Source organism: Columba livia, chromosome 26, assembly GCF_036013475.1.
Source record: "Columba livia isolate bColLiv1 breed racing homer chromosome 26, bColLiv1.pat.W.v2, whole genome shotgun sequence".
In the NCBI taxonomy this organism is placed as follows: Eukaryota; Metazoa; Chordata; class Aves; order Columbiformes; family Columbidae; genus Columba; species Columba livia.
This window is the reverse complement of record NC_088627.1, coordinates 4,079,751-4,102,611: the sequence shown is the minus strand read 5'-3', so window position 1 is coordinate 4,102,611 and position 22,861 is coordinate 4,079,751. Positions and strand designations below refer to the sequence as shown.

Sequence of the window (22,861 nt, the reverse complement as noted above, 5' to 3'; positions counted from 1 at the left end):
ACAGCACTGCACTCCTGAGCATTTGTTTTAGGGGAGAAGCTGGTGGTTTTGCCCTGGGCCCATTCCCAGCACTGACAGCAACTGGGACCTGCTATCACTGTACCTTTGTCCTTCTTCCCAGCCTCCTCTTCTCCACCCTCATCTTCCCAGTGTCTGTTTTACTCTGGTCTTTCTTCTCCCTCAGCAGCCAGCGCAGACAGTGCCTGTTGCTAAGGAGCTCTCACTGATTTTTAAACACTTCTCTGTGTGTGGGGAGGTGTGTGGTTCAACTTCCACCCTGCAAATCACCAGCATCTTGTCTGTCCTGCAGCAGCCAGCACCTGAGCACAGATGGGACAATGCCAGAGCCGTGGCAGTGTGTGTATTTTTAGGGGTGCTGCAGAGGGAGAGCTCTGTGCACCTTGGGTTTGGCTGCCTGGGAATGTGTTTGCAGCTCAGCTGTGCCTGGGGAAGGAAGGACATATGGGGCAGGTTGTCCCTATGGTGTGGGAGCCCAGGGACATGCCAGGGCTGCTGTATGAAAAAGCAGAGGACTCTGAGAATACCTTTGGTGACCCCAGGGCCCTCAAAGCTCCTGCTTCCCTTGGGGCCACCCCAGAGGAAGCGCAGGTATTTCTTGGAGGGCTGCAAGGGCCCTGGGGAAAGGGAGGTTTTGGTGTGGCTGAGATGATGGTGAACTCCCAGAAGGGCATCCCAAAGGGTTTGGGATGCAGGCAGCCAGGTGAGCCCTGTTCACCAGCACCTGCCTTCCCTGACTCTGCTCTCCCGGCTGAACCTCTGAGCAAGTGAGGTTCTGTTTGATCAATCCCACGAGGAGGGACATGGGTCCCCAATGCTGTGTTCTGCAGGGATGGTTGGTGTTTAGCTGCTGGGACAGAGCTTTATGCAAAACCCTTCTGCTGGTCTTGGTGCTGGGGCTCTGCAACCTTCTCCTGGGCACTGTGCTGTGCCAGGTGAGACAAGGGGGATCCTCCATCCCTTGGTCCTTCCTGGCTGCTGAGTTGTGGTCTCTGGGGCATATTTGCTCCTCCCCAAGGGCCTCTGGGCTGGGGGGTCAGCTGGCCATGGTGCAGTTTGCAGCCTGAGCTGAAAGCTGGGCTCTGCACACAACTCTGCCTGGACTCCATCCCACCAGCACCCCGGGAGAACATTTAGTGAAGAGCCATAATTAATATTCATGATCACTGCATTAACTAGCACAAAACACAGGTTCCCCTGGCACGGAGCAGAGCCTGAGCACGCCAGTAACCTGCTACACAGCTGCTGCTACAGCTGCTCCTTCCCCATGGTGACCAGCCTGTCCCTTGCCACGGGTGCCACCCTGTCCTTTGCAAGAACCCCGGTGACCCTCGATGTTCGTGAGCTGGTGTCCACCATAGGTGCCCTGTCACATCCTGCTCTCCGCTGGTGCCACCTTTCCCCCAAAGCCCCTTCCCTTTGCTGACTCTGTCCCGGAGCGCTCCTGCCTCCATCCCCCCGCACCCGGGATTTACGGGGATGTCGGGAGAGCTGCGGCGGGACGGGCTCGGTCCCGAAGAGGTTAAGCCGAGTCCCGGTGGGCTGAAACCCCGGAGCTTCATGGGATGCCTTATAAAGCGCGTTCCGCCGGCCTGTACTCGCGTTCCGGGGGCTCCCGGTAACGTGCGGAGCTGCCGGTGCCCCGGAGCCGTCGGCTATGGAGCCGCCGGGTACGGCCGGGGCGCCGGGCGCGGCGGGGCGGCCCTGGGAGGAGGCCAAGGCTTTCTACGACAACCTCGCCCCCAAGAAGAAGCCCAAATCGGTGAGAGCTCCCGAAGTGCCGAACCGGGTAGAGCTGCCCACCCTGGACGGGAAGCAGCGCCCCCTCCCCGGGTGCCCCATCCTCGCCGGGTGCTTCCCCCTGTGTCTCATCTCCTCCGGGTCCCCCTGGGGGTCTCTGGGTGCCCTATCTCCTGTAGGTTCTTTGGGGTTTTCCTGGGTGCCTCATCTTCTCTGGGTTCTCCTGTGGAACCCTCTGGGTGCCCCATCTCCCCCAGCTGCTCCGGGGTCCCCCTGGGTGTCTCTGTTTTTTCTGACCCCCGTCTCCATCCAGGTCCTTGGAGAAGTGCTGGGTTGCTCCAGGTGCCCCCACTCCTCCATGGCATCCCTTGCTTGCCTGGGTCCTCTCCAGAAACCCCCCCAGCCTCTCCGGGCGTCTCTGGGTTCCTGCAGCCCCCCGGGGTGCTCCGGGGTCCCTCCTGGGCTGACATGTCCTTGTGGAGCAGCTCTGTGCCCCGTGAGCTGCCGGTCCCCTGTGCCAAGACCCGGAGGCCCTGCCAGGGGCAGGTGGGGTGGCAGTGGCGGAGCAGGGGGACAGCCCGGGGACCGAATCCGTGCCTGGATCATTGGGGTGTCGCAGGGGTGTAGCCCCCCCAGCCAGGCTCGCCTGCTCCGGGAGATTAGAGAGAAAGCCTGTGTTATCTAACCAAGGCTGAGCCTGCCGGCTTTAAACGCAGGAGCTGCCGTATCTTGGAACAGCTGCGGGGGGCTGGGGGATGCACCCCAGGACAAGCTGGCCCTGGCCCCCCCAGCCTGCAAGCCCACCCAGATGTAGCTGTGGGTCTCTGGGTCCCCCCAAAATGTGGGGCTCTGGCAGAGACGCTGCCCATGGTGAGGGCGGGATGGCAGCCGGCACCTTTTGCAGCGAAGCTCTGATGTGTGACCTCTCCAGCGAGGGCAGCCAGCCAAGTCCTGCTCTGCGGACCCCGATTTGGAGCAGCCCCCGTGCTTTCCCCGCTCCCGTACCCGCTGCCAGCTGGCACCGCCGCTGCCTTCGTCCTTCCCGCGGGAGAGGGACAGCCCGGTTCGGTGGTGAGATGCGGCTGGTTGTCTTTCACGCCATGTTTTCAGCCTCCTGCGGATGTCAACCCAGGCTCCTCCTCTTCCTCTCCTTGCAGTGAGCTCGGTGACCAGTGTGCCCATCTCTGCTGGGGAAACTGAGGCACGGGGCAGTAGTATGATTTGCTCGCGCAGCAAACCAGCGGCAGAGCTGGGGTCAGGCACTCGGATTGTAAGTCAGGCTGTGCCGTTCTGCTGTGTGGGGCTGGGGCTGATGCCCGCGGTGCCTGCCCAGCCGTGGCCCCTCTGCTGGGACAGGCTGGGCGCCCTGTGCCCACAGCCGGGCAGCTCGGCAGCCCCGCCAGGCAGCTGTCGTGCCCCGTGATGGATGGCTGCAGAGTGCTTTTCTGCATTATAAATAATGCCTTTGGAAAACTCAAAAACATCTCGGCCGTTGCCCTGAACTTTAATCTGATCCCGAGCTGCACAGAGCTCCCTCATGCACACGGGAAATGGAGTTTGTTATCGTTTCTCTGCGCCCTTATGGGTCTGTCCATCCTCTCAGCTGAATGTCTTTGCCAGCCAGAGCAGGTACTGATGTGGGAGCAGATACTGGTGTGGGAGCCGGGGTGAGCTGTGGGGCCTGCTCTGGGCTGTGAGATGGCAGGACCCAGGGTGATTTTGGGCACCATTTTTGGGGAGCCCATTGCTGGCTGTGCAGTGGGTCTCCGTTTTTCCCATGCCCCAGCTCCCACATCTGCTCTGTCCTCGCTCCTGCCAGCTGGGGAGGTCAGCGATGAGACTTGTCACTCTTCGGCAATGCGGAAAATGTCCCCTTGCCTCTCCAGTGACACCACGCAGGGAGGAGAGGCCGGTTCGGTGGGAGCTGGTCTTCTGCTGGCTCCCCTCCTCTGGGGACTCTTGTCCCTTGCACCCATGGGGACCTCATTTTTGGGATGCTTTAGCTGGGGTGGGTACTATGCTTGACCATGGAGCAAGTCCTTCCTCTCCCCTTTCTGTGTCCAAATCTCACACCAAAATTCACCTCCAAATTTGGAATACAGCCACAAGGATTTGATCTACAGCATCCAGGGAAGTCTCTGGCACTGCCAGAGTTCCTCCAGGTTTTTAAGGATCAAGGTGTGTCCAGCAGATTCAGCTGCAGGTGATGCCAAAGGATCTGCTGTATCAGGGGGTGCAGAATGGGGTCCCCACTGTGGCCCTTGTCTCAGAGCCAGCCAGGGCGGCAGGGAAGCCACTGGTGGTGGGTGTCACTGTGGGCACCTGTGGCTGCTGTGGGTCGGAGAACACGGCCCCCTGAGCATCCCGGGAGCGTGTGGGATTTCCAGATGTCTGCCTCTAATCCTCGGGGGGCTGCTGAGGATTTATGTGCGATTAGAAGGGCGATTTAAAGGCCTGACAGCTGTTGGTTCTGCAGAGGAAAACGTGCCATTTCCAGTCACTACTGAAATCTGCTTTTTACCCCAAAACTAGGGTGTTTGGGGTCTGGGATTGGTTTTGTGCTTGATGGAAAGATCACTTGTGCTTCTGGGGGGGGGTTTGGACCTCATGGACATCCTGGAGCTGTGTCAAGGGCTGATGTTGCTCTGCAGAGGGCTGGGCTGTCACCGTGTGTCCCTGCTTCTCCCTCCTGTGCACCTGAGCCTGACGATGGACCCAGGGCTGGGACGGGACCTTCCCCTCTGCTGCCTTGCTCGCATTTCTGTTAAACACATCGTGAACCTCTTGCTTGATGCTCAGGATGGGGCTGGATCTGACCCACCCGTGGGAAGGGAGAGCAGCTCACCATGCAGCTGCGTCTTGGGCTTGTTTTGGATGATGAGCTTTAATCATGAGACTCAGTGCATTGTGAGTGGGACCCCTCCTATGCACATGCTTCCTATTAAAAATGAAGGGTGTTTTTCCCCCCAAATGGTGATGTTTCAGAGCAAAGTGGGGTTTGTTGGGTTGTCCACAGCTCTCTGATGGAGGATTTGAGGTGCTGCGGTTCCTGTAGCGCCGTAACTTTTTAAAAGCCCGTTTTTGCATGTAGTAATGATCATCTGCAGCACCAGTGGGGATGCAGAAGCATCCAAACAACCTTGAGGAGGGAACGCTTCCAAGTGAAACCTCCACTTCAAAGAAATGTCAAAACGCAGCTCCCTCCTTGCAGAGCAGAATTGCCTTCATTTGAAAGTGTCAGCGTTTCCCAGAGAACAGCAGGGCTGTTCCAGCCCAGCCGGAGCTGGGAGCCGCGTTAGCGCCCGGCGGAGACTTCGCTGCAGAAAATGCTCCAAAGGTGCAAATCTCCCTTGGCAGGAGCGAACAGGATCCGGCAGGTCCCGTTCCCGGAGGCCGCTCCAGCAGCCCACGCTGGGGCAGAGTTAGGGCCTCAAGCTTAAGGTTATTTTTATTGCTGTGTTTATTACCTCTTAAATTAACCTCCTGGAGGCTGGTGCCTTTAAATGGCAAAGGAAGGGACCTTGAGCAGCCTGTTGCCGTTGCGCAAGGTACCTGTGCTCTAGGCACCTGCCGGGTGCAAGGTGTGTGCTGTGGGGAGATAGAGATGCAAATTCAGGTAGGGGACCCGGTTAGGCTTGGCTTATGGCCCCTCACATGCATCTCACCCCCTTGAACACACTTCTGTATGTGCTGCTGGCTTGCTTTTTCTGCTAGGGATCCTGCAGGCTGTGGAGGATGCTCCATCGGGGACCAGGGGTGAGGAGCAATCACCCGGCAGCACCCACGTACCCAGATAAATAACCAGGGTCTTGGGAGCAGCCCAGAGCAGCAGGACTCCTTGCTGAAGACTAATTGCCGGATGTCCCAAGACCTTTAATAGTTATTAATATTTTCAGCTAATAAATGGCCCATGACACCAGAGTTATTAATTAATGAGCTGGAGTGCCAAAACGTGGCCTGTGGCAAGTTAATAGCTAACACCCACCAGGTAGCTGAATGTGAGATGGGGAGCGGGCTGCGGTTCACTTGTGGGAGTGATGCTGGTGTCACTGTTCAGCCTCTGCGTGGACATGGGTGGTCCTGCATGTCCTGGGGGTTATCTGCTTAATTAAAGGAGCTCCTTCTGAACACGACCTTATTTCTCTGCAGACACTGTGGGAACGGGATCCCTCTGGCCACAGTGATGTTCTCAGCCCGAGCTAAGCTGTGTCCAGCCCGAATTGCCCCACTTGCTGGGGATTTTGGGTACTGCCGTGGATTTGGAGAGGTGTCTGGGACTGACGGCACTGCGGGGCTGTCCCCGGGCGTCGCTTATGGGGCGGTGAGGTGCTGGGAACGGCACAGGGGCTGCCATTGACTCATTCCTGGGTGCGTCTCCGTGTTGGGCAGGATCAGTGGGGCTGGGATGGGGCAGAGTGAGTGGGGAGTGAAGATCCGCAGTGCAGGTGGGGAGCCTTGTCCTCGCCGTTTCTGTGAAGCTCAGCCCTGGGCAGGGTGGGAGCTGGGACTTTGGAGCCGCTGGGTGTACGGGGCAAACGGCATTGCCGGGGGATTACTCAGAGGGCAGCACAATGCTGGAAATCACAGCAGAGCTGAGGGCGAGGTGTTCCTGAAGTGCCAACCGCCTGGATTTCACAGGCTCCCTGCGGAAATACATCCCCAAACGCAGCTGGAGAGCACGTGTGCTGGGACGGCCCATGGGGAGCATCCCCTGTGTGACCCCCAAGCCCTGTCTGCTGGGACAGGAAGAGTGTGCTGGGGACAGGGCTGCCAGTGCCACCGTCCCTCTTCAGGATTTGCTGTTCTGGGAGCAAGGATTCCTTGTTGGCCATCAGTAATTAATTTGTTTGCGTGCTTGCAAGTGAGTGACGGGGATTAACACCCTCCTGCCCTCCAAGGGGAGAGGGAGGACGGGTGGGGGTCAAGACGAGATTGACTTTCCTGCTGTCCCCTCTCTGGCTGCCAAGTCCCACGAGAGGCCCCTTGTTGACTTCAGTGCGGTTTGGATCAAGCCCTTGAACATTAATAATAATGACTCATAAATCATCGCTTGCACCACCTGTTTGTCATGTTTCCGCCCACAATAACTATATCAAGTGTTTTTATAAGCTGAGCTGGCACGGGTTGTTTGTCACATCTGGACGGCATCGTGGGAGTGTGGATCTGGCCGAGCTGCTGCGTGTGGTTTTTCCTGGCTGGGGGCTGGAAAAGCCACAGAAATTCCTTCTTTGCGGGGTCGAGTGGTTCTCCTGGGGTAGCACGTTGGGTCTGGATGGGTCCTGGGAGCCTGATTGCAGTGGGAGAGCTTGGGCATGGTGTGAACAGCAAAAAATAAACCTTCAGGCATCCTGGATGTGCGTGGATGGTGCATCAGGGCTTCACATGTTGGAGCGTTGGAAAACCAGGGTTGCAGCTGCCCAGTTATCCTCCAAATCGTTATGGAGGTGTCATGCACCCCGTGGCTTTTGCTGTTGACGGGTCACAGATGCCTCCTCAGGAAGCAGGGGCTGCATCCCCATTTTCTCCTTTCCCATACAGCCAAAGCCCGAAAACGCCATCACCATCGCGGTGTCGTCGCGGGCGCTTTTCCGCATGGAGGAGGAGCAGAAGATTTACAACGAGCAAGGGGTGGAGGCCTACGTGAAATACCAGCTGGACCACGAAAACGAGCCCTTCCTGCCCGGGGCTGCCTTCCCCTTTGTCAAGGTGAGCATCACCCGCCTGAGCTGCATCTTGGCTGTGGTCCTGACCCAAAGGATGTGGGGAGAAGGGGGTGCTGTGGGGTGCTTGCATGGGGAGTGAGCAGCGCGGTGGAAGGGATGGAGCCACAGAGCAAACAGAGGTCAAATAAACCTCCTGGCAAGTGATGCGCTTCTTCCAGGACTGAGGAAACGCTGCATTTTCCAAATTGGCAACAGAGAGCAAGATTTGAAGAAATAATCCCTTTGGATCATATTTAAAGTTTCCCTTTAAGGAATTATCTTTTTTTTTTTTTAATTTAATTCCAATTTTTTTATTATTTTAAATTGGCTGGATTTATCCGTGCTACAGAGCCAGCCAATTTCTAATTTTGACGTGTTGAAATGAGGCATTTCAAACCTCGAAACTATTTTCCAGTTTGGTGTGCTAGTCCTCACTGAAGTGATCTCTTGCCCATTCCCAGAGGGGAGGGACTCGTTCCATTCCTGATTGCTTGAAAAGCACTTATCTGTGACTTTGAGCTCATTTATTCTCATCTCCTAATGAAAAATCGAAACCTTCTGTGTTTGAAAATACATGAGTGGCTATGTGATTTTCCCCAAATCAGTCTTTTTTTTTTTTTTTCCCAGTTAAAGCTGCTTGCTGATGTCAGCTTGGCTCAGAGTGGAGAGTAAAGTACAGAGTATTGTGTAGGGTGTAGAGTCTTGCATCTGGGCAGGAACAACCCCAGGTTCCAGTATAAGTTGGGGAATGACCTATTAGAGAGCAGCATAGGGGAAAGGGACCTGGGGTTCCTGGGGACAGCAGGGTGACCATGAGCCAGCACTGGGCCCTTGTGGCCAGGAAGCCAATGGTACCTGGGGTGGGTTAGAAGGGGGTGGTCAGTAGGTCAGAGAGGTTCTCCTGCCCCTCTGCTCTGCCCTGGGGAGACCACACCTGGAATATTGTGTCCAGTTGTGGCCCCTCAGTTCCAGCAGGACAGGGAACTGCTGGAGAGAGTCCAGCGCAGCCACCAAGATGCTGGAGGGAGTGGAGCATCTCCCGTGTGAGGAAAGGCTGAGGGAGCTGGGGCTCTGGAGCTGGACAAGAGGAGACTGAGGGGGGACTCATTCATGTTTACAGATATATAAAGGGTGAGTGTCAGGAGGATGGAGCCAGGCTCTTCTCGGTGACAACCAGTGATAGGACAAGGGGCAATGGGTGCAAACTGGAACACAGGAGGTTCCACTTAAAGATGAGAAGAAACTTCTTCTCAGTGAGGGTGGCAGAGCCTGGCCCAGGCTGCCCAGGGGGGTTGTGGAGTCTCCTTCTGTGCAGACATTCCAACCCGCCTGGACACCTTCCTGTGTAACCTCATCTGGGTGTTCCTGCTCCGGCAAGGGGATTGGGCTGGATGAGCTTTCCAGGGCCCTTCCAACCCCTGATACTCTGTGTCGGTGGAGTTGGGGTGGGGGCAGATCCCTGGTTTTGGTGCATGGTTGGGTTTTGCTGGGTGAAGAGGGCGTGAGGGCCACTGACACCCACACCCCCACACCCGTGGGTGCTGCAGGCGCTGGAAGCCGTGAACACGCAGCTGCGTGAGCTCTACCCCGACAGCGAGGAGCTCTTTGACATCGTCCTCATGACCAACAACCATGCCCAGGTTGGGGTTCGCCTGATCAACAGCATCAACCACTACGGTGAGCTCAAAGTGACCCTTCGCGTGGGTGCTGTTGAATTTTGGGCAGATTCAGGCCGGACATGAAGAAGAAATTGTTGGCCCTGAGGGTGGTGAGAGCCTGGCCCAGGTTGGCCAGAGAGGTGGTGGATGAACCATCCCTGGAGACATCCCAGGCCAGGCTGGACGGGGCTCTGAGCACCCTGAGCTGGTGAAGATGTCCCTGCTCATGGCAGGGGGGGCACTGGGGGACATATGAACGTCCCTTCAACTCACACTATTCTGTGATTCTGTAATTTTCCTGGGCTTTGGGTGGAGGTTGGCTGGTGGTGAGGATGCTCTGGCCACGCTGCTGAATAGCAGTGCCAAAATACAGCCCCCATCCTGCTGGCTCCTGAGAGGCCATGAGGGAGCAGTGTGAAGGTTTGGGGGTGATCAGGCTCACCCTGGTGTCCGTCTGCCCTCAGATCTGTTCATCGAGAGGTTCTGCATGACGGGAGGGAACAGCCCCATCTGTTATCTCAAGGCCTATCACACCAACCTCTACCTCTCCTCCGACGCCGAGAAAGTGAGTGGGGCCATTGAAGAGGGTGAGTCTGGGGTCCAGCTTGTGGGGGACAGTGGGGGGAGCCTGGAGCCCTCAGGGGGTCAGTGCCAGGAGCAATAGCTCCGGTGTCCGTGTCCCTACATCAATGTGCTGCTGGGACCTGCCTTGTCCCACATCCCATCCTTGACACTCTAAAGAGCCTCTAGTTTCCATGGAAATAAGGCTTTCCCGGCCCTCCACAGCTCTTCCAAGGCAAAGGCACTGGTTTTCCGTCTGATTTCTTGTATGCAAAGGGAGGTTTGTCACGTGGGGACTTGATTTTGCTGTGAAAGGTTTCGGGGCCAAGCTGCAGGCACTATTGGGTGCATGTGTGTCCTTGCGGTGTTTGCTTCCAGCCCCTTGTGTTTTGCTGTGCTCCTCAAAGAATGAGCCACGAGGCTGGGTCCTTGGGTACCTGTCACCTCTTGCCTTGTCCTTTAACCTCTCCAGGGATTGCTGCAGCCACCATCTTCAGCCCCAGTAAAGACCTGGAGGTGTCAGAGAACCAGCTGCGGGTGGCATTTGATGGTGACGCCGTGCTCTTCTCGGATGAGTCGGAGCAGATTGTGAAAGCTCACGGCTTGGACATGTTCTTCGAGCATGAAAAGGCTCACGAGAACAAGCCTCTGGCACAGGTAGTGCTGGGGTGCAGCCAGAAAAAGCCTCTGGGAGAGAGACAGTACCCAGGGGCCCTCTTGCTGCTGGGAACAAGCCGGGGATCAGCACATGGAGTGTGAAATGTGGCGATCGGCAGCCCGGTGCTGCTGGTTTTGGCCCACGGGGTGGCTGCGGTTGGCCCCTTGCTGTCATTTTTGGAGGGGAAGGTGTTAACCAGCATGTCTGGCTCCGCTAGACTGGAGGAAGGGTTAGCACGGAGCTCTCGGGAGTGATGGTTTCTTGTTGCTTTGACAGGGACCCCTGAAGGGCTTCCTGGAGGCCCTGGGGAAGCTGCAGAAGAAGTTCTACTCCAAGGGGCTGAGGATGGAGTGTCCCATTCGCACCTACCTGGTGACGGCCAGGAGCGCGGCCAGCTCGGGAGCCCGGGCCCTAAAGACTCTGCGCAGCTGGGGCTTGGAGACGGATGAAGCTTTGTTCCTGGCCGGGGCTCCCAAGGGGCCGCTGCTGAAGAAGATCCGTCCCCACATCTTCTTCGACGACCAGATGTTCCACGTGGAGGGAGCCAAGGAGCTGGGCACCGTCGCTGCTCACGTCCCCTATGGCATCGCCCAGAAGCACAAGAAGCCAGCGCAGGAGAAGCAAACCCCGAACAGCAAGTAGTGAGAGCTGGTCCCACGTCCCCAACGTGCGGCGCGGGCTTCACCCTGTGCACCGCGCTCGGACCTGGGCTGTGATCTGCAAGGCAGAGAGTGTTTGTCCTGGAAAGTGCGAGGTTGTTCCCATCGGGAGCCTTGTTGGGGGGCACGGACGGAGGGGGGGGCTGAAGAAACGCTTCCTTTTGCCCCTGTACTCGTTGCAATGTCGTGGTGTTGCCGTCGTAGGGACAGCCCCACGAGGTGTTGTCCCCGTTCTTCTGCGCTTGCTTCAGGCAAAACCCTCGTGGACTGTTTGTGCCAGGCAGGTTTAACCTATTGGAGTTTCTTTAAAACCCCAGGTAATTCCCAAAGCCTTTGATTTACAAAGCAAATGTTCAGGCTGGACTGAACTGGAAAGTTGGGAGCACACAAAACCCCTTCTTACAGCTTTTAAACAAAATGTTCTCCCTTTTAACTAAAATCAAGCCATAAGATCGTTCATTCACAGCCCCAGCCCCTGCTCCCCAAACCAGAAAACCTTTCACGTCTTTGTCCTTTCACCAACACTTTGTCACCTGAACCGCTTTCCTTTCATGTACTAAAATTTAGAAAAATAGAAACAAACACATGTATATATATTTATATGTTTAAAAAAATCACGTTTCCTGCTTGGAGCGTTGGGCCAGCATGTTGTTGGCTCAGGTTTTTAAATTTGGGCTTCACAGCTGCATGAGTTAGCACTTAAAATAATCATCTCAGTGAGGCATCCAAACCCCAACTCTTGTGTGAGCCATCCAGGGTCTGCAGACACATGCCTGGGGCTTGAATGAAGTTAAAAGCAGGCCCTAATATATTAGGGACATCATTTGAAGTCCATTTAGGTAAATCTGCAGAGAATTTCAGCCTGGAGGTTTTAATTAAAGGATTCTTTTTCCCCCTTTCTAGACTGAGCCAATATGAGATAATCTTTTTCTCCTCATCTTAAAACCTCTGGTGTTTCCTAAAATAGACGCCTCTGCTAGTGATGCTGTGAGAGAGGATTGAAAACCAGGGAAGATAAATCAATTGGAGAGCTCCAAAATCAGTGTGACAATCACACTGACATTACCATAAAGCCCTGTCCCGAAGGGACATTTAAAGATTACTTAGTTCTTATGGGTTATTTCCTTTATTCTTTTTTAAAGGGTGGGGGCTGTACACCCCATGGTTGGGCAGAAGGGTCGCCCAATATTATCAGATAGTTTTCTGCAAACCCCAGCTCCATGGGCTGAAGTTTCCCCAGGTCTGTGTCTGCCTCTGGCTTGACTTTGCAGTGGGGGGTTCAGCTAAAACAGCTCAGCCCTTTCTGACAGCGAGGGGTTAGCGCACTTTTGGTGAATATATAAGCAAGGTAGTGATGCCTTTGGTGGCTTGGGAGATGGTTTTCTTATTGCACTAAATCCTGCTCTACCAGTGAAAAGCAAATTGCGCATTTTTTCCCACCGAACGATTTCACTTGGACAGACTGTTATTTGTCACATCTGGGTGACAAACACCACAGAGGAAGGTCTAAAATTAGAAGAAAAAAAGTCTTGAAATAAATGAATATCTCAGCAACACATCTATTAATATACAGGTTTATAAAAAGGTCTCGTCTTTTTAATGTGAACCCCAGATATTGGGATGTGAACTGTATCTTGGAGACCTTTTTGGCAGCTGGAAGGGGGATAAGAGCCTGGCCTCCCAGCAGACACCTCCAAGGTGTTTCCTGAAGATCACGTTGTGGAAGCCCAGCCAAGCTGGGCTCACAGATGGGCTGCAGCAGGGCCAGCCCGGGAGGTGACGCTGGGGACGTCCCTCCCGCGGAGGGGATTTTCCCTTTTGCCCTGTTTGCTCTTATCCACATGGCTTCCTATTTATTTTATCTTTTCTTCCATTGCTGCGACTGGCAGACATGGATTTGCTGCTTGTGTGTTCTCCTCGTGTGCCCACCCGTGCCGTGCTCTGGGGCCGGGGGAGCGATGTGGTCCCCAGGACAGGCTGGGCACTGCTCCGGTCCCCATGGGCTGGTGCGGTTGTGCCTCTTGCGCCGTGCTGGCCAACAACTGGACTTTCCTGCTGTGTGTTGTTGCTGTGGGTTTCACTTCATTGTCCTCCAGTGTTTTTTCTTGTGAATGGACTGTCACATTAATGAAACCCCTCTGGGTGTTTTTCTGTAATAAATGGTGTTGGTCGCAGCCTGGCTGTTGTCACAATGGTTATTTTGCCTCCCCGGTGCAGCTGGCAATAGGGTTTGGGGTCTGAGCTTGGGACCTTCGTGGTGAAGGGGTGGGGTGATGAGAAGAAAAAGCACCTTTTGGGATTTAAGGGAATTCAGAAGATGTAATAAAAGCGACTACCTGGGAACTGGAGACTTCTGGGAAAGGTGGGATTCTTGAGCTGAGAGATGTGCCGTGATACAGCTGCCGCCCTCTGCTTCGTGAACAGGCTCTTATTGTAACCTGGGCTCGTGATGAAGTCCTGGATAAAAATACAATTTGGCACAAGGCTTTTGTCAACTTGATCTTCTCTCAGCCAACAGGTGGGAGGCAGCAAAAGCTTTTTAGAGGAGATTTATTGCTGCTGAAGTACCGGGTTTATCCGAATAGTGACACTGCGGTTCTGGTGCGAGCTCCTCCCTGCCAATAAGGAGAACAGATGGGTTAAGGGGAAGCAACAAATTCTCCATCCGTCACCAAATATAGCCAAGGAATGTCCATAGGCCCCAGGGCAGCATCTCTGCTGTGGGTGTTTGTTTAAGGGGTGGATGGTCCTTGGTGGAGAGTGTTCTCGTGCAGCCTTGTCTGCTGGGGATGCCTTCCCTGCTCCCATCCCCAGTCCTGTGTGTTCTTCCACCAGATGCATGAGGGTGGCAAATCAAGCTTCAGCACTGATAAGGCCCATGTTGCACCAGTGAAAGTCCAGGTGGGACTGAGAGGTCGGGATGTCTGTGCCAAAGTCACGAGCTGGCTCTGATGTTCCTGCAAAGACTGTCCTGAGCTCCTTGACTCGCTCTTGGGGACCAGTGTTAGCAGAGAGGCCAAGGAGCCAACGGGTCATGGAGAGCCATGGACAAAGGCCATGCAGGGAGAGGAGGTTCATGCGGTTGGATCTGTCATGTCGCTGGTTTGCCACAAGCCTGAATTTTTGTTTCTGTTGCCTGTTTTCCGAGCTTTTTCCTTCACCAGGCATTGAAGGGCTTTGCAACGGGTGTGCTTTAAAATAAAGGACATGGAGGAGGAGAAAGCGGAGGCAGAGCTGATGGAGAATTATGCTGCCGCTCAGCTATTGTCAGCGCAGATGTTCACAAGGTAATCATGGCCTTTGAACAGTGAGAACCGCTTTTCACGACTAACCCAGGATTTAACCCCGAGGGTTGTGGGTCCTCTTGGCGAGGATGTGATGCCCTTGATGACCAGCTGCATGGCAGGGAGGTCATGCAGAGCGTGGACTCCACTCTCCTGGTCCTCATGTACGTAAGGTAAGTCATGACACCTCCCTGCCTCAGTTTCCCCATCACTATAACAGAGATCAGAGCGATTCAGAGGTAGCAGCAGGTCCAGTGGGTGACTCCAGCTTCTTCAGGAAGACAAGCAGAAATCCAGGACCGCTCTTAAGTGCAGTGAAACGTTGTATTGCTGCGGTGATTCCTGCATGCCCAGTGTGTCGGGGCCATGCGAACACAGGGCTGTCCTGACAACCCCATGGTGTTGGCCATGGTGGGACCCAGGATGTGCTGGTGGGGACTCCACCACGTCCCTGCTGCGCATTTCGCTTTTTGTCCTTTCGAGAATGCAGAAATACAGGGCAAACAAACGTGAGCGGGGACCTGCAGCCATCCCAGGAGGCTAAAATGTCAGTGCAAGGGACCTGGTGACAGGGTGACAGAAACACCCCGAGTTGAAAGAATAGATAAGAGGACCTGGCGGCAAGAGAACAAGCAAAGGGCACTTGCTATCAGCTCTAGCAGGGCCGTGCCAGGATTTGGACAGCCCGACCATCTCGTTCCTTCGACACCGCTATTTATAGCAGTGTTTGCTGATGCCTCTGTCACCGGAGCCTAAAATGGCTCCTCTGTGCGCACCCGGGGTGGCTGTGCTGAGCCGTCCCGCGCTGGGGAGGCCACCAACGACGCGGTGACTCAACGAGCGTGTGTGGAGCTGCTCATCGCCCCGCTGACGGAGGAAGCCGCCGTCTCCCTCTGCCAAAAGTCAACTCCATGCCTGGGCCAGCTCCTTGGAAGATGCACCAGACGGTTTCTGTTTGAGGCCTGGCCGCTCTCCAGGAAGAGTCGGTGGGGTAGATCCACCTTCCAATCCTCTTCTTCCTTCTCCCCCTCCCCAGAACCGGGGCTTGTCCGGCTCTGCCTGGGAACCAGTGGTTTCCACAGCTTGATGTTGGTCCTTGAGGCAACCGTGGGAATAGCTCTGTGCATTGGCCACGCTGGTGGAAATAACCCTTTGGTTACTGGGCTGGAGGAAAACGTAAGAGGGCAAAAATATCTTGTAATTGTGGAGCAAGTATGCTCCGTTTCCCACCTGGAGATCTGGCTTTTAAAAACGGCTTCATTTTCCGAGTTCTGCCCAGACCGGTGAGTGATGGAGGTGGAGATCTCTCTGTCCTGGTGTTTTTCCATTTCTGCAGCAAAAGCTTCGTTTCCAGGGCTGCACTTCAAAGCTTTGCTGGCAGTGCTGTGCTGGACGGGACTGTGCGTGAAATCCCACCGGGGAGGAGGGAGAGGAGGGTGGCGAGGACTGTGAGGATGGCGAGGATGGCTGCAGGTGCCAGGCAAATACAGCTGTGCCCGTCAGGGGGGGATCGCCAGCCCCACGCTGCTCAGAGCTTGGCACAACTGCTGCCAGATTTTCTGACTGAATGACTTGAAGGGAGATAGGCATTAGTGTATAAAAAGAATATACAAATAAAATCCTCGGGGTATATAGCATCCAGCAGTCCTGTGCATGGCATGGGACTTTCGCTTGTCTTCTCTCAGGGCAAACTGTGTGATTATCCCCTGTCTCTGAGGCAAAAAGGGGACGCAGAGCCAGGGATTGGCTCTGGATTTTCGAGTTTTACTTGGTGGTACCCACGAGCAGCCCCGCAGCTGGAACCAGCCCACACTCGTGTTGCGGCTGCGTCCTTGTCACCACCACGGCGGTGGGGACAGGGACGGGGACAGTTGTGTTGCTGAGCAGGTGCCACGAGAGGGAGTGAAGGGCTGTGCCATGGGAGGTGCCACGGTGGCAGTTGTCCCCCCCACAGGCATCCTTCATGAGCCAACGTGCTCCAAGTGGCATTGCCACCTTCTGCGGTGCCACCCCTTGCTCCCTGAGGCTTGAAGCCTGCCAAGCTGGGAATGGAGGGGTTTTCCTTAGCGCCAGCTCCGGCATGGGGCACCGTGGCCACGGGTGCTAGCGTGGTGCTGAGATGGGGCCACCATCATGGGCAATGTGGCGCAGAGGTGGGGCCGCCATCTTGGGCAGCGCGACACTGAGATGGGGCCACCATCCTGGGCAACATGATGCTGAGCTGGGGCTGGCATCTTGGGCAATGTGGTGCTGAGGTGGGGCTGGCATCTTGGGCAATGTGGTGCTGAGATGGGGCCACCATCATGGGCAACGTGGCGCTGAGGTGGGGCCGCCATCTTGGGTGCCGAGGCAGGGCTGCCATCTCAGGTGTCACAGCAGGGTGACCATCTTGGGCACCGTGCCATGTCAGCCATCTGAGGCGCTAATACAGGGTGGCCATCTCGGGCACCTTGTCACCCATGGTGACCAGGCTGGGGGCTGTGGGGCCACCCCGCACGCCATGGCCGGGGCGCTGGGGGACTTTCCGCGGGCTGTATAAACAAGCCCCCGCTTCCTCGGCGGCCGGGCGGCCTCCTCCAGGTGCGGCTGGGAATCATTAGGAGCTTTTCGCGCCGGGCTGAGTGTGGGAACTGGAAGAGAAAGCTGGAGAGAGGCCGTCTTTCATCTCCCCACTCCCTCCTCCCCCCGTGTCTGCCAAGCCTGGCTTCCTTTTGAATCCTTCAGCTTGTGCCAAGCGAGGGAGAAGGGGAGGCGGGGGGAATAAAGAGAAAAAGGGAAGGAAAGAAAAAAAAGCAAGCCACAGGAATGTGTCCAGGGATCTGGCTTCATTCAGGCTGCTGAGCCCTGAATACCCCGGCTCCCGCTCAGGGAGGGAGGCCGCGGCCGCCCCCGCCATGGAGGCAAGGGGAAAACAAACAGGGAAGCGGCATTTGTGCCGCGGCTGTTACCACAGAGACTGACAAAGGGCCGTCTGGAGGGGGCCACGGCCGCCGCCCCCCCGCGCCGGGTCAGGGCGCCCCGAGTCCCACGGGGGGAGCGAGGGCTGTTGGCGTCTGGGCGAAGCCCGGGCCGCGTTTCATCCCGGCGTGGGGACGTGGTGCCCAGACAGACGCCCTTGTGTCGGGCCCGTCTCCCCGCACAAAGGCGACAGGGCCGCTCGCAGGGAGGGCGTGAGGGGGAGGGCGGGATGTTTTTCTCCTGCGCTTCGGGAGGATGGTTTTTTGACTCGCTGCCGACTTTATTCCCAGCAAATTAATAATTTCCTCTCGCGGCAACAATGCTGGCCTGTGTGTGTCGGTGTCTCCCACCGCCCTCCCAGACGCGCTTTCCCCCCGTCCCTGCTGTGCACGGAGGGTCCGTGCGGCTCGCCGCAGGTTCCTTGTCCTGGGCTCCTTCCAGCTGTGCGTAGCCATCATATCCAGCCCAGCTGTGACGGCCGCCGCCGTGGGAGCATCCCAACGCGAGCGCTGGGCCGGCTGCGAGCTGCCGGTGTGGGTGGCAGGGGTGGCGGGGAAGCACGTTGGGTGGCGGGGAGGGATGACACGGGTCTGGGAAGCAGCTCTGGGCTTTGCAGCCTGTCTGGCTTGGTGGAACAGGAGAGCGAGCACACGGAGCGACCACCAGTATACGCTTCCCTCCGTCCCTGCCTGTGCTGGAGATGCAGCCGCAGCACAAACCCGGCTCGTGGGACGGGAGCACCGGGCACCCCAGCTGCCGCAAAGCACCTGGCACTCAATCCCACGGCGGTATGTGTCACCCAAGAGCGTTTGCACAGCTGTGCACGCTCGCACGAGCCCGTGCACATGCGCTCGCCGCTCCTTGGAGCGCCCGTTTGCTCGAGCACGCACGTCCATGGCCGTGCCCCACGCGTGCCCCTGCGCCATCGCTCCCGTCACCTGCAGCACAGACACCTCTCACACAACATGGCATCCAGCATTGAGGAGATCTGCTGGGAACACAGTCCATTCCACCCGCAGCACTGTGTTTTGTTCCTTATTTATATCCCCCGGGGTGGTGCCACAGGTGGGCGATTGTTCCAGCTGACAGCCCGAAAGGCAAAGAAACAAGATTTAACTTCCTGCTATTCAATTAGAGAAAGTGAGCATTCATCACCAGCTGCTGGCTGCTGGCAGCAACGGTCCCACCCGCCGCGGCGGGCGCAGGAAAAGCTCCTTTCGGCAGGAAAGGGCCTGCTGCCGTGGCACCGCGGGCTCCGGCACGGCTCACAGCGCCGCTCCCAGAGCCCCTCGGTAAGGCTGGATGCTTCCCCTCCTGTCCGTGTTTGCTCCTGGGTTCATTTTTTGGGAAAGGGGTTGGCTGCTCAAAGTGGTCGTGTGGTTTGGGGGGACTCTCATGGGGAGCAGCCGGGTAAGGAGGGAAAGCCGCGAGGTTGTGGTGCTGGAGGGAACGGCAGCACAGCGGCTTCACCCCAGCTGAGGGTTGGTGGCTTTGGGAGCCCTTTGGATGTGCACGTCACCTCCTCTGTGCCCAAAGCTCGTCTTGACCGAGCCAGCAGATGCCAATGGTGTGTGGAGGGGCAGGGGATGATCCCAACCCTACGGAACAAGGCTCGGAACCCTCCTTGTCCCTATTTCCCACACACATGCGCACTCCCTCGTGGTGTTTTGTAGGCTGGCGATGGGGGAGAGTGTGCACTCCTGTGAGCTCTGTGTCTGGTGATGAGGCTGCTTCCATCTTCCCCTGCACTGACTCGGAGCCACCCGCTCACCGGGGCCCTGTGGAAACCCCCGTGGTGAGGGGCCCGGGGCTTTTGGGGGCTCCATGGCAGCTCCCCGGGAACCCAAGGCCATTCCTGCTCCAATTTCTTTCCTCACTCATCCCCTCCTGAGGCCGATCCAATTGGAAAAAAGTCTCCTGCTGCCTCCTCTCCCCGTCCCTTCCCCGTGCCATCTGTCCCCAGCACAGCGACAACTTCACAGCTCGGCGCTGGTGGCGTTTTTTGTAAAGGTCCCTTTGTGCACCTCTTAGCTGGCTCTCTATTTTTAATCCCTCTGTCTCCGCAGGGGCTCAGGGTATCTTCCAAGCTGGTTGCGATCATCAGGGATACAGTTGGAATCCGTTTCGCATTGCTGCACCGAGCCGCATGCAGGCGCGTACGTTCACATGCCGACACGCACGCCGGCTGCCGTGCCAGACTTTGCAGCGCTGTCACTCTCCCCCGTTGGAGAAGACGGACACCCCGCCGGGTAGGGCCGAGCTGAGCTCAGCACCTCGCACGAACATGGGTTATTACCCCAGATTAAGAAGGTAACACGCCGCAGCCAAGACAATCAACAGCAATTAGCCCTTTTGGGAACTCGACTTGAAATGCTGCAGAGGCTCTTCCGTGCGTGCCGATTGCTCTTCCTCCGGCCCTTTGGAAGTGACGTGAGTTGGATGTGCCAAACCACCGGTCATGTCTGAGCAGAACATGGTGCCTCGTGTCATTTCCATGAGGCTGGGAGGGCTCGGGGGGGATGTCTGTGAGCGTCAAAGGCACTTGTGTGCCCAAGCAGTGAACGCAACTGCTGTCATTACCTCTGCAATGCCATCTGGCCAGCAGCGACGCAGCTAGAACCAGGGCTGTGCGCAGAAGAACATTTTACAACAGAAAGCAATTAAACGAATAAAGCCCTTTTTAAAATCCAGTAATTAAAAACAGGCCCTCCCCCTTGTTTTCCTTTTAAGCTGAAAGTTGCTGTTTACTCATTTGCTTTACAAAGTGTGCCTTGTTGTGGCTTCAGAAGAAATGAAAGTTTGAAGTGGTTAGAGAAGAAAGGCTTTGGGGCTGGTGCGTTCCAGGCAGGGCGGAGGGGCAGGGGCTCTCCAGCCCGGCTTGTTTGTATTTGTTCTTGTCTACTCACAAGATCGCTAAACACACGTTTAGCAAGTAGTGAAACTGTCTCCCAGCCCCATCTCTCCCAGGGTTCATGAGAAGAGGCCTGGCACATTAGCATCGCTGGGGGAAGGGGAGGGGAGAACGGGCCTTTTGAAGGGTTGGGGTTTTGGGGCTGAGCTCCTAGTGCAGGCCAAGTGGCAAACAAAGGCTTTGTGTTCCCCGCAGCCCTGGGGACTGGCCCCGGGGCAAGGCCAGCGCCTTGCTTCACCAGCTATGGGTTTTCCCATCCCAGCCGCTCTCATTGCCTTAGCACAAGAGCAGCCGTAAGGCCACGTACCACAGCGGGTCACCTTGTCCCCGTCACCCTCTCCAGGTCCCAAACATAAGAGAGGAACAGAGCTGTGCCCACCCACAGTGAGTTTCTGACCTCGGTTTGGGCTCCCAGAGGAGCCAGTAACCCCGGCTGTCAGCAGGGCTGGTGCAATATTAATTATGCTTCTCTGCAAATGAGTGCCCGGTGCATTAGCATCACGATGGGTGGGGACACTGAGGCATATCAAGGGCAGTCAGGACTGAAATGCTGGCGTCGTCTGGCGCTAACTGTCGGGATGCACTGCTGATTCGGGAGCTGGAAGGCAACCCTGTCCCTGGCTGACCTGGGGACGCGGTGACAGAACCGCCTCACCCCCGGCGTTCCCGGGGGACAAGCGCCGTCTCACAGGCCAGAAGGGAGAGTGGGGAGAGCAGCATCTCCATGGTGTCCCAGCTCGTGGTGGTTTGCAGGGCTGCCCAAACCGAGCGGCATTGCGGGCCGCCGTGGGGCAATAGACGTGAGGACACAGCGCCGAGTTTCAGCCGGGCCCCCAAGCAGATGCAGGATCTGCCCTGTCCCTGCCTGGGGAAGGGTGAGTCTGCAGGTTTGTGGGAAAATGTTGGGATTTTTCCCTCCCCTGGACTGCCCCTGGCAGCGCCTGGGCCGGCTCTGAATTGCGTGGGCCGGGGAAGTGGGGGGGAGTTAACAATTGTAGTGCCTCTGGCTTGGAGCGGAGCCACGGCAAACAATCCTCTGCTGGCCACGCTCCAGATCTGACAAAACACAGAGGTGCTATCGTATTTGTACCTATACGCTTTCATCCCAAATCACCTCCCGAAAGCCCTGCGTGATTCTCCTGTCTGTGATGAATCCCTCTGCTCAGCCACATAACAAGCCAGCCCGTCCGCAGCGCTGCAGCCAGGAATCCCGTCCAGCATCCCTGCGAGGCCTCTGCTTTTGAAATTACAGCTGTGGATCTGGCAGCCAGTGGTGGGACCTGAGGTTAGGAGGTGACGTTGACTGAAGACGTGCGGACAGGGCATTCCAGGCATGCACGGGGTTAAATCCAAGGTGTCAGTTCACGGGGAGGTAACAGATACCTCCTGCTCTTCACTGCCTCTGGCTTTCTAGAAGCGTTTGCCCTCCCTCCCACATTCCAGCTGCTGCAGCTTTTCACAGCTGGCCGCTCTCCGGGGACATTTCCCAGAGCTGAGCAGGAGGGAGGGGAGGGATCAGCCCCTGGTCCCAGCATGGGAGGGGATTTGGTGGCCAAGCTGTCACCCCCCGGCCAGGGAACCTTGGGCTGGAGCCCTTCGCCCCCAGGAACGGGCTGGCACAGCCAAACCTGGGCAATCCCAGCTCCCTGGCAAGGATCCACCCTCAGCCCTGGCCCAGGGAGGTTTTCCCGCTGCAGAGATGGGACATCAATCTTTGCAGCTCACTTATTCCTTGGCCTCCAAAGCAGGGTAGCTAATTAGCGCTGGGTGTGATGGATGGCTTAGCCCGGTCCTCGTGACACCCATCCTAGAGAAACAGTTCCCACCGCGCAGAGACACAGCCAGCCGGAGCGGGGGGCGGCTCTCGGCAGCCTCCGGAGCCCCCGAGGGTCTCCCAGGTGTCTGGGGACAGGGACAGTGAGCCCAATGCTCACTGAGTTCCTAGAGACCGTGCAGGCAGGGAAACAGTCCTGAACATTGAGCCAGAGGTGATAATTCAGGGCTTGGGGAGAGATTTCCTCTAATAACTCCCTGGTTTGGCTGTGGCGAAGCCTGAAGCTCCCTGGGGACAGGCAGACGGGCTCTGGGCAGAGGTTGGTACCCCACCGTTTGTGGCTCTGAGCCTGGAGCCAGGCTTTGCCACCGTGGGAACAGCTTGCACAGGCGCTCGGTGGGATGCAAGCGGGTGGCAGAAACCCCATTTCTGCACTTGGACCCCATCTCCCCTTTCCCAGCATCACTTCTTGTCTGCAGCGGGGCGGCTCTGCCCACTCTCTCCCACCAAACGTGGGCGATGCTTATCAAAACCCGGCAGTTAAACCCGCTTAATCCTTCCCTGTCATCTCCACTGAACTGATCTGCGAGGGGTCTCAGCAGCATCTTCAGCTGCTCCTGGGTGCAGCTCATCCCGGGGGGGTCTGCACCCCCTCGCCATCCCCCCGGGCTTGCTGAACGAGCACAGGCTGGAAAACGGATCCGATTACAGGAGAAGTGGGTTTCGGGGCCCCGCTCTGTTCATAATGAAGTGTAATCCTAGAAAAACATGTTGCCAATTACACTTCAATTGAACCCAGATAATGGTGCTTAGACAAGGCCCAGAAAAGACGGAGTCTGGGCAGTGAATTCCTTTCTAATGGAGAAGAAAAGTGTTCCTCCGTGGCAGGTCTGGGCTCCGCTTGGTTCAGGCTCATTGTGATATGAGTAAGAGCCTGA

The 22,861-nt window shown here is 56.8% G+C and overlaps 1 protein-coding gene and 1 long non-coding RNA gene across 3 annotated transcripts; both read left to right on the top strand.

Annotated features, from left to right (window-relative positions):
• The first annotated feature begins 1,634 nt into the window (after positions 1 to 1,634).
• Positions 1,635 to 13,170, top strand: NT5C1A (5'-nucleotidase, cytosolic IA). 2 transcript variants are annotated; one of them, NM_001282814.1, is given in 6 exon segments: positions 1,635 to 1,780; positions 7,297 to 7,464; positions 9,008 to 9,137; positions 9,583 to 9,705; positions 10,152 to 10,336; positions 10,614 to 11,558. In NM_001282814.1, coding segments are annotated over 6 exon segments (1,077 nt in total). In that variant the 5' UTR covers positions 1,635 to 1,675; the 3' UTR covers positions 10,980 to 11,558.
• A 4,327-nt stretch (positions 13,171 to 17,497) lies between these two features.
• Positions 17,498 to 19,939, top strand: LOC135576430 (uncharacterized). Its single transcript, XR_010468166.1, has 2 exons — positions 17,498 to 18,530; positions 19,305 to 19,939. It is a non-coding gene; the product is annotated as an uncharacterized LOC135576430 (long non-coding RNA).
• Positions 19,940 to 22,861: the final 2,922 nt, after the last annotated feature.

Excerpts from the sequence above, each read along its gene's own strand:
- NT5C1A (XM_065041236.1), top strand. The coding sequence starts at position 6,790 with ATGACTCATAAATCATCGCTTGCACCACCTGTTTGTCATGTTTCCGCC. Across the intron at positions 6,994-7,296 it reads AGAAATTCCTTCTTTGCGGG|CCAAAGCCCGAAAACGCCAT; the intron begins GTCGAGTGGTTC and ends TTTCCCATACAG. Across the intron at positions 7,465-9,007 it reads CTGCCTTCCCCTTTGTCAAG|GCGCTGGAAGCCGTGAACAC; the intron begins GTGAGCATCACC and ends TGGGTGCTGCAG.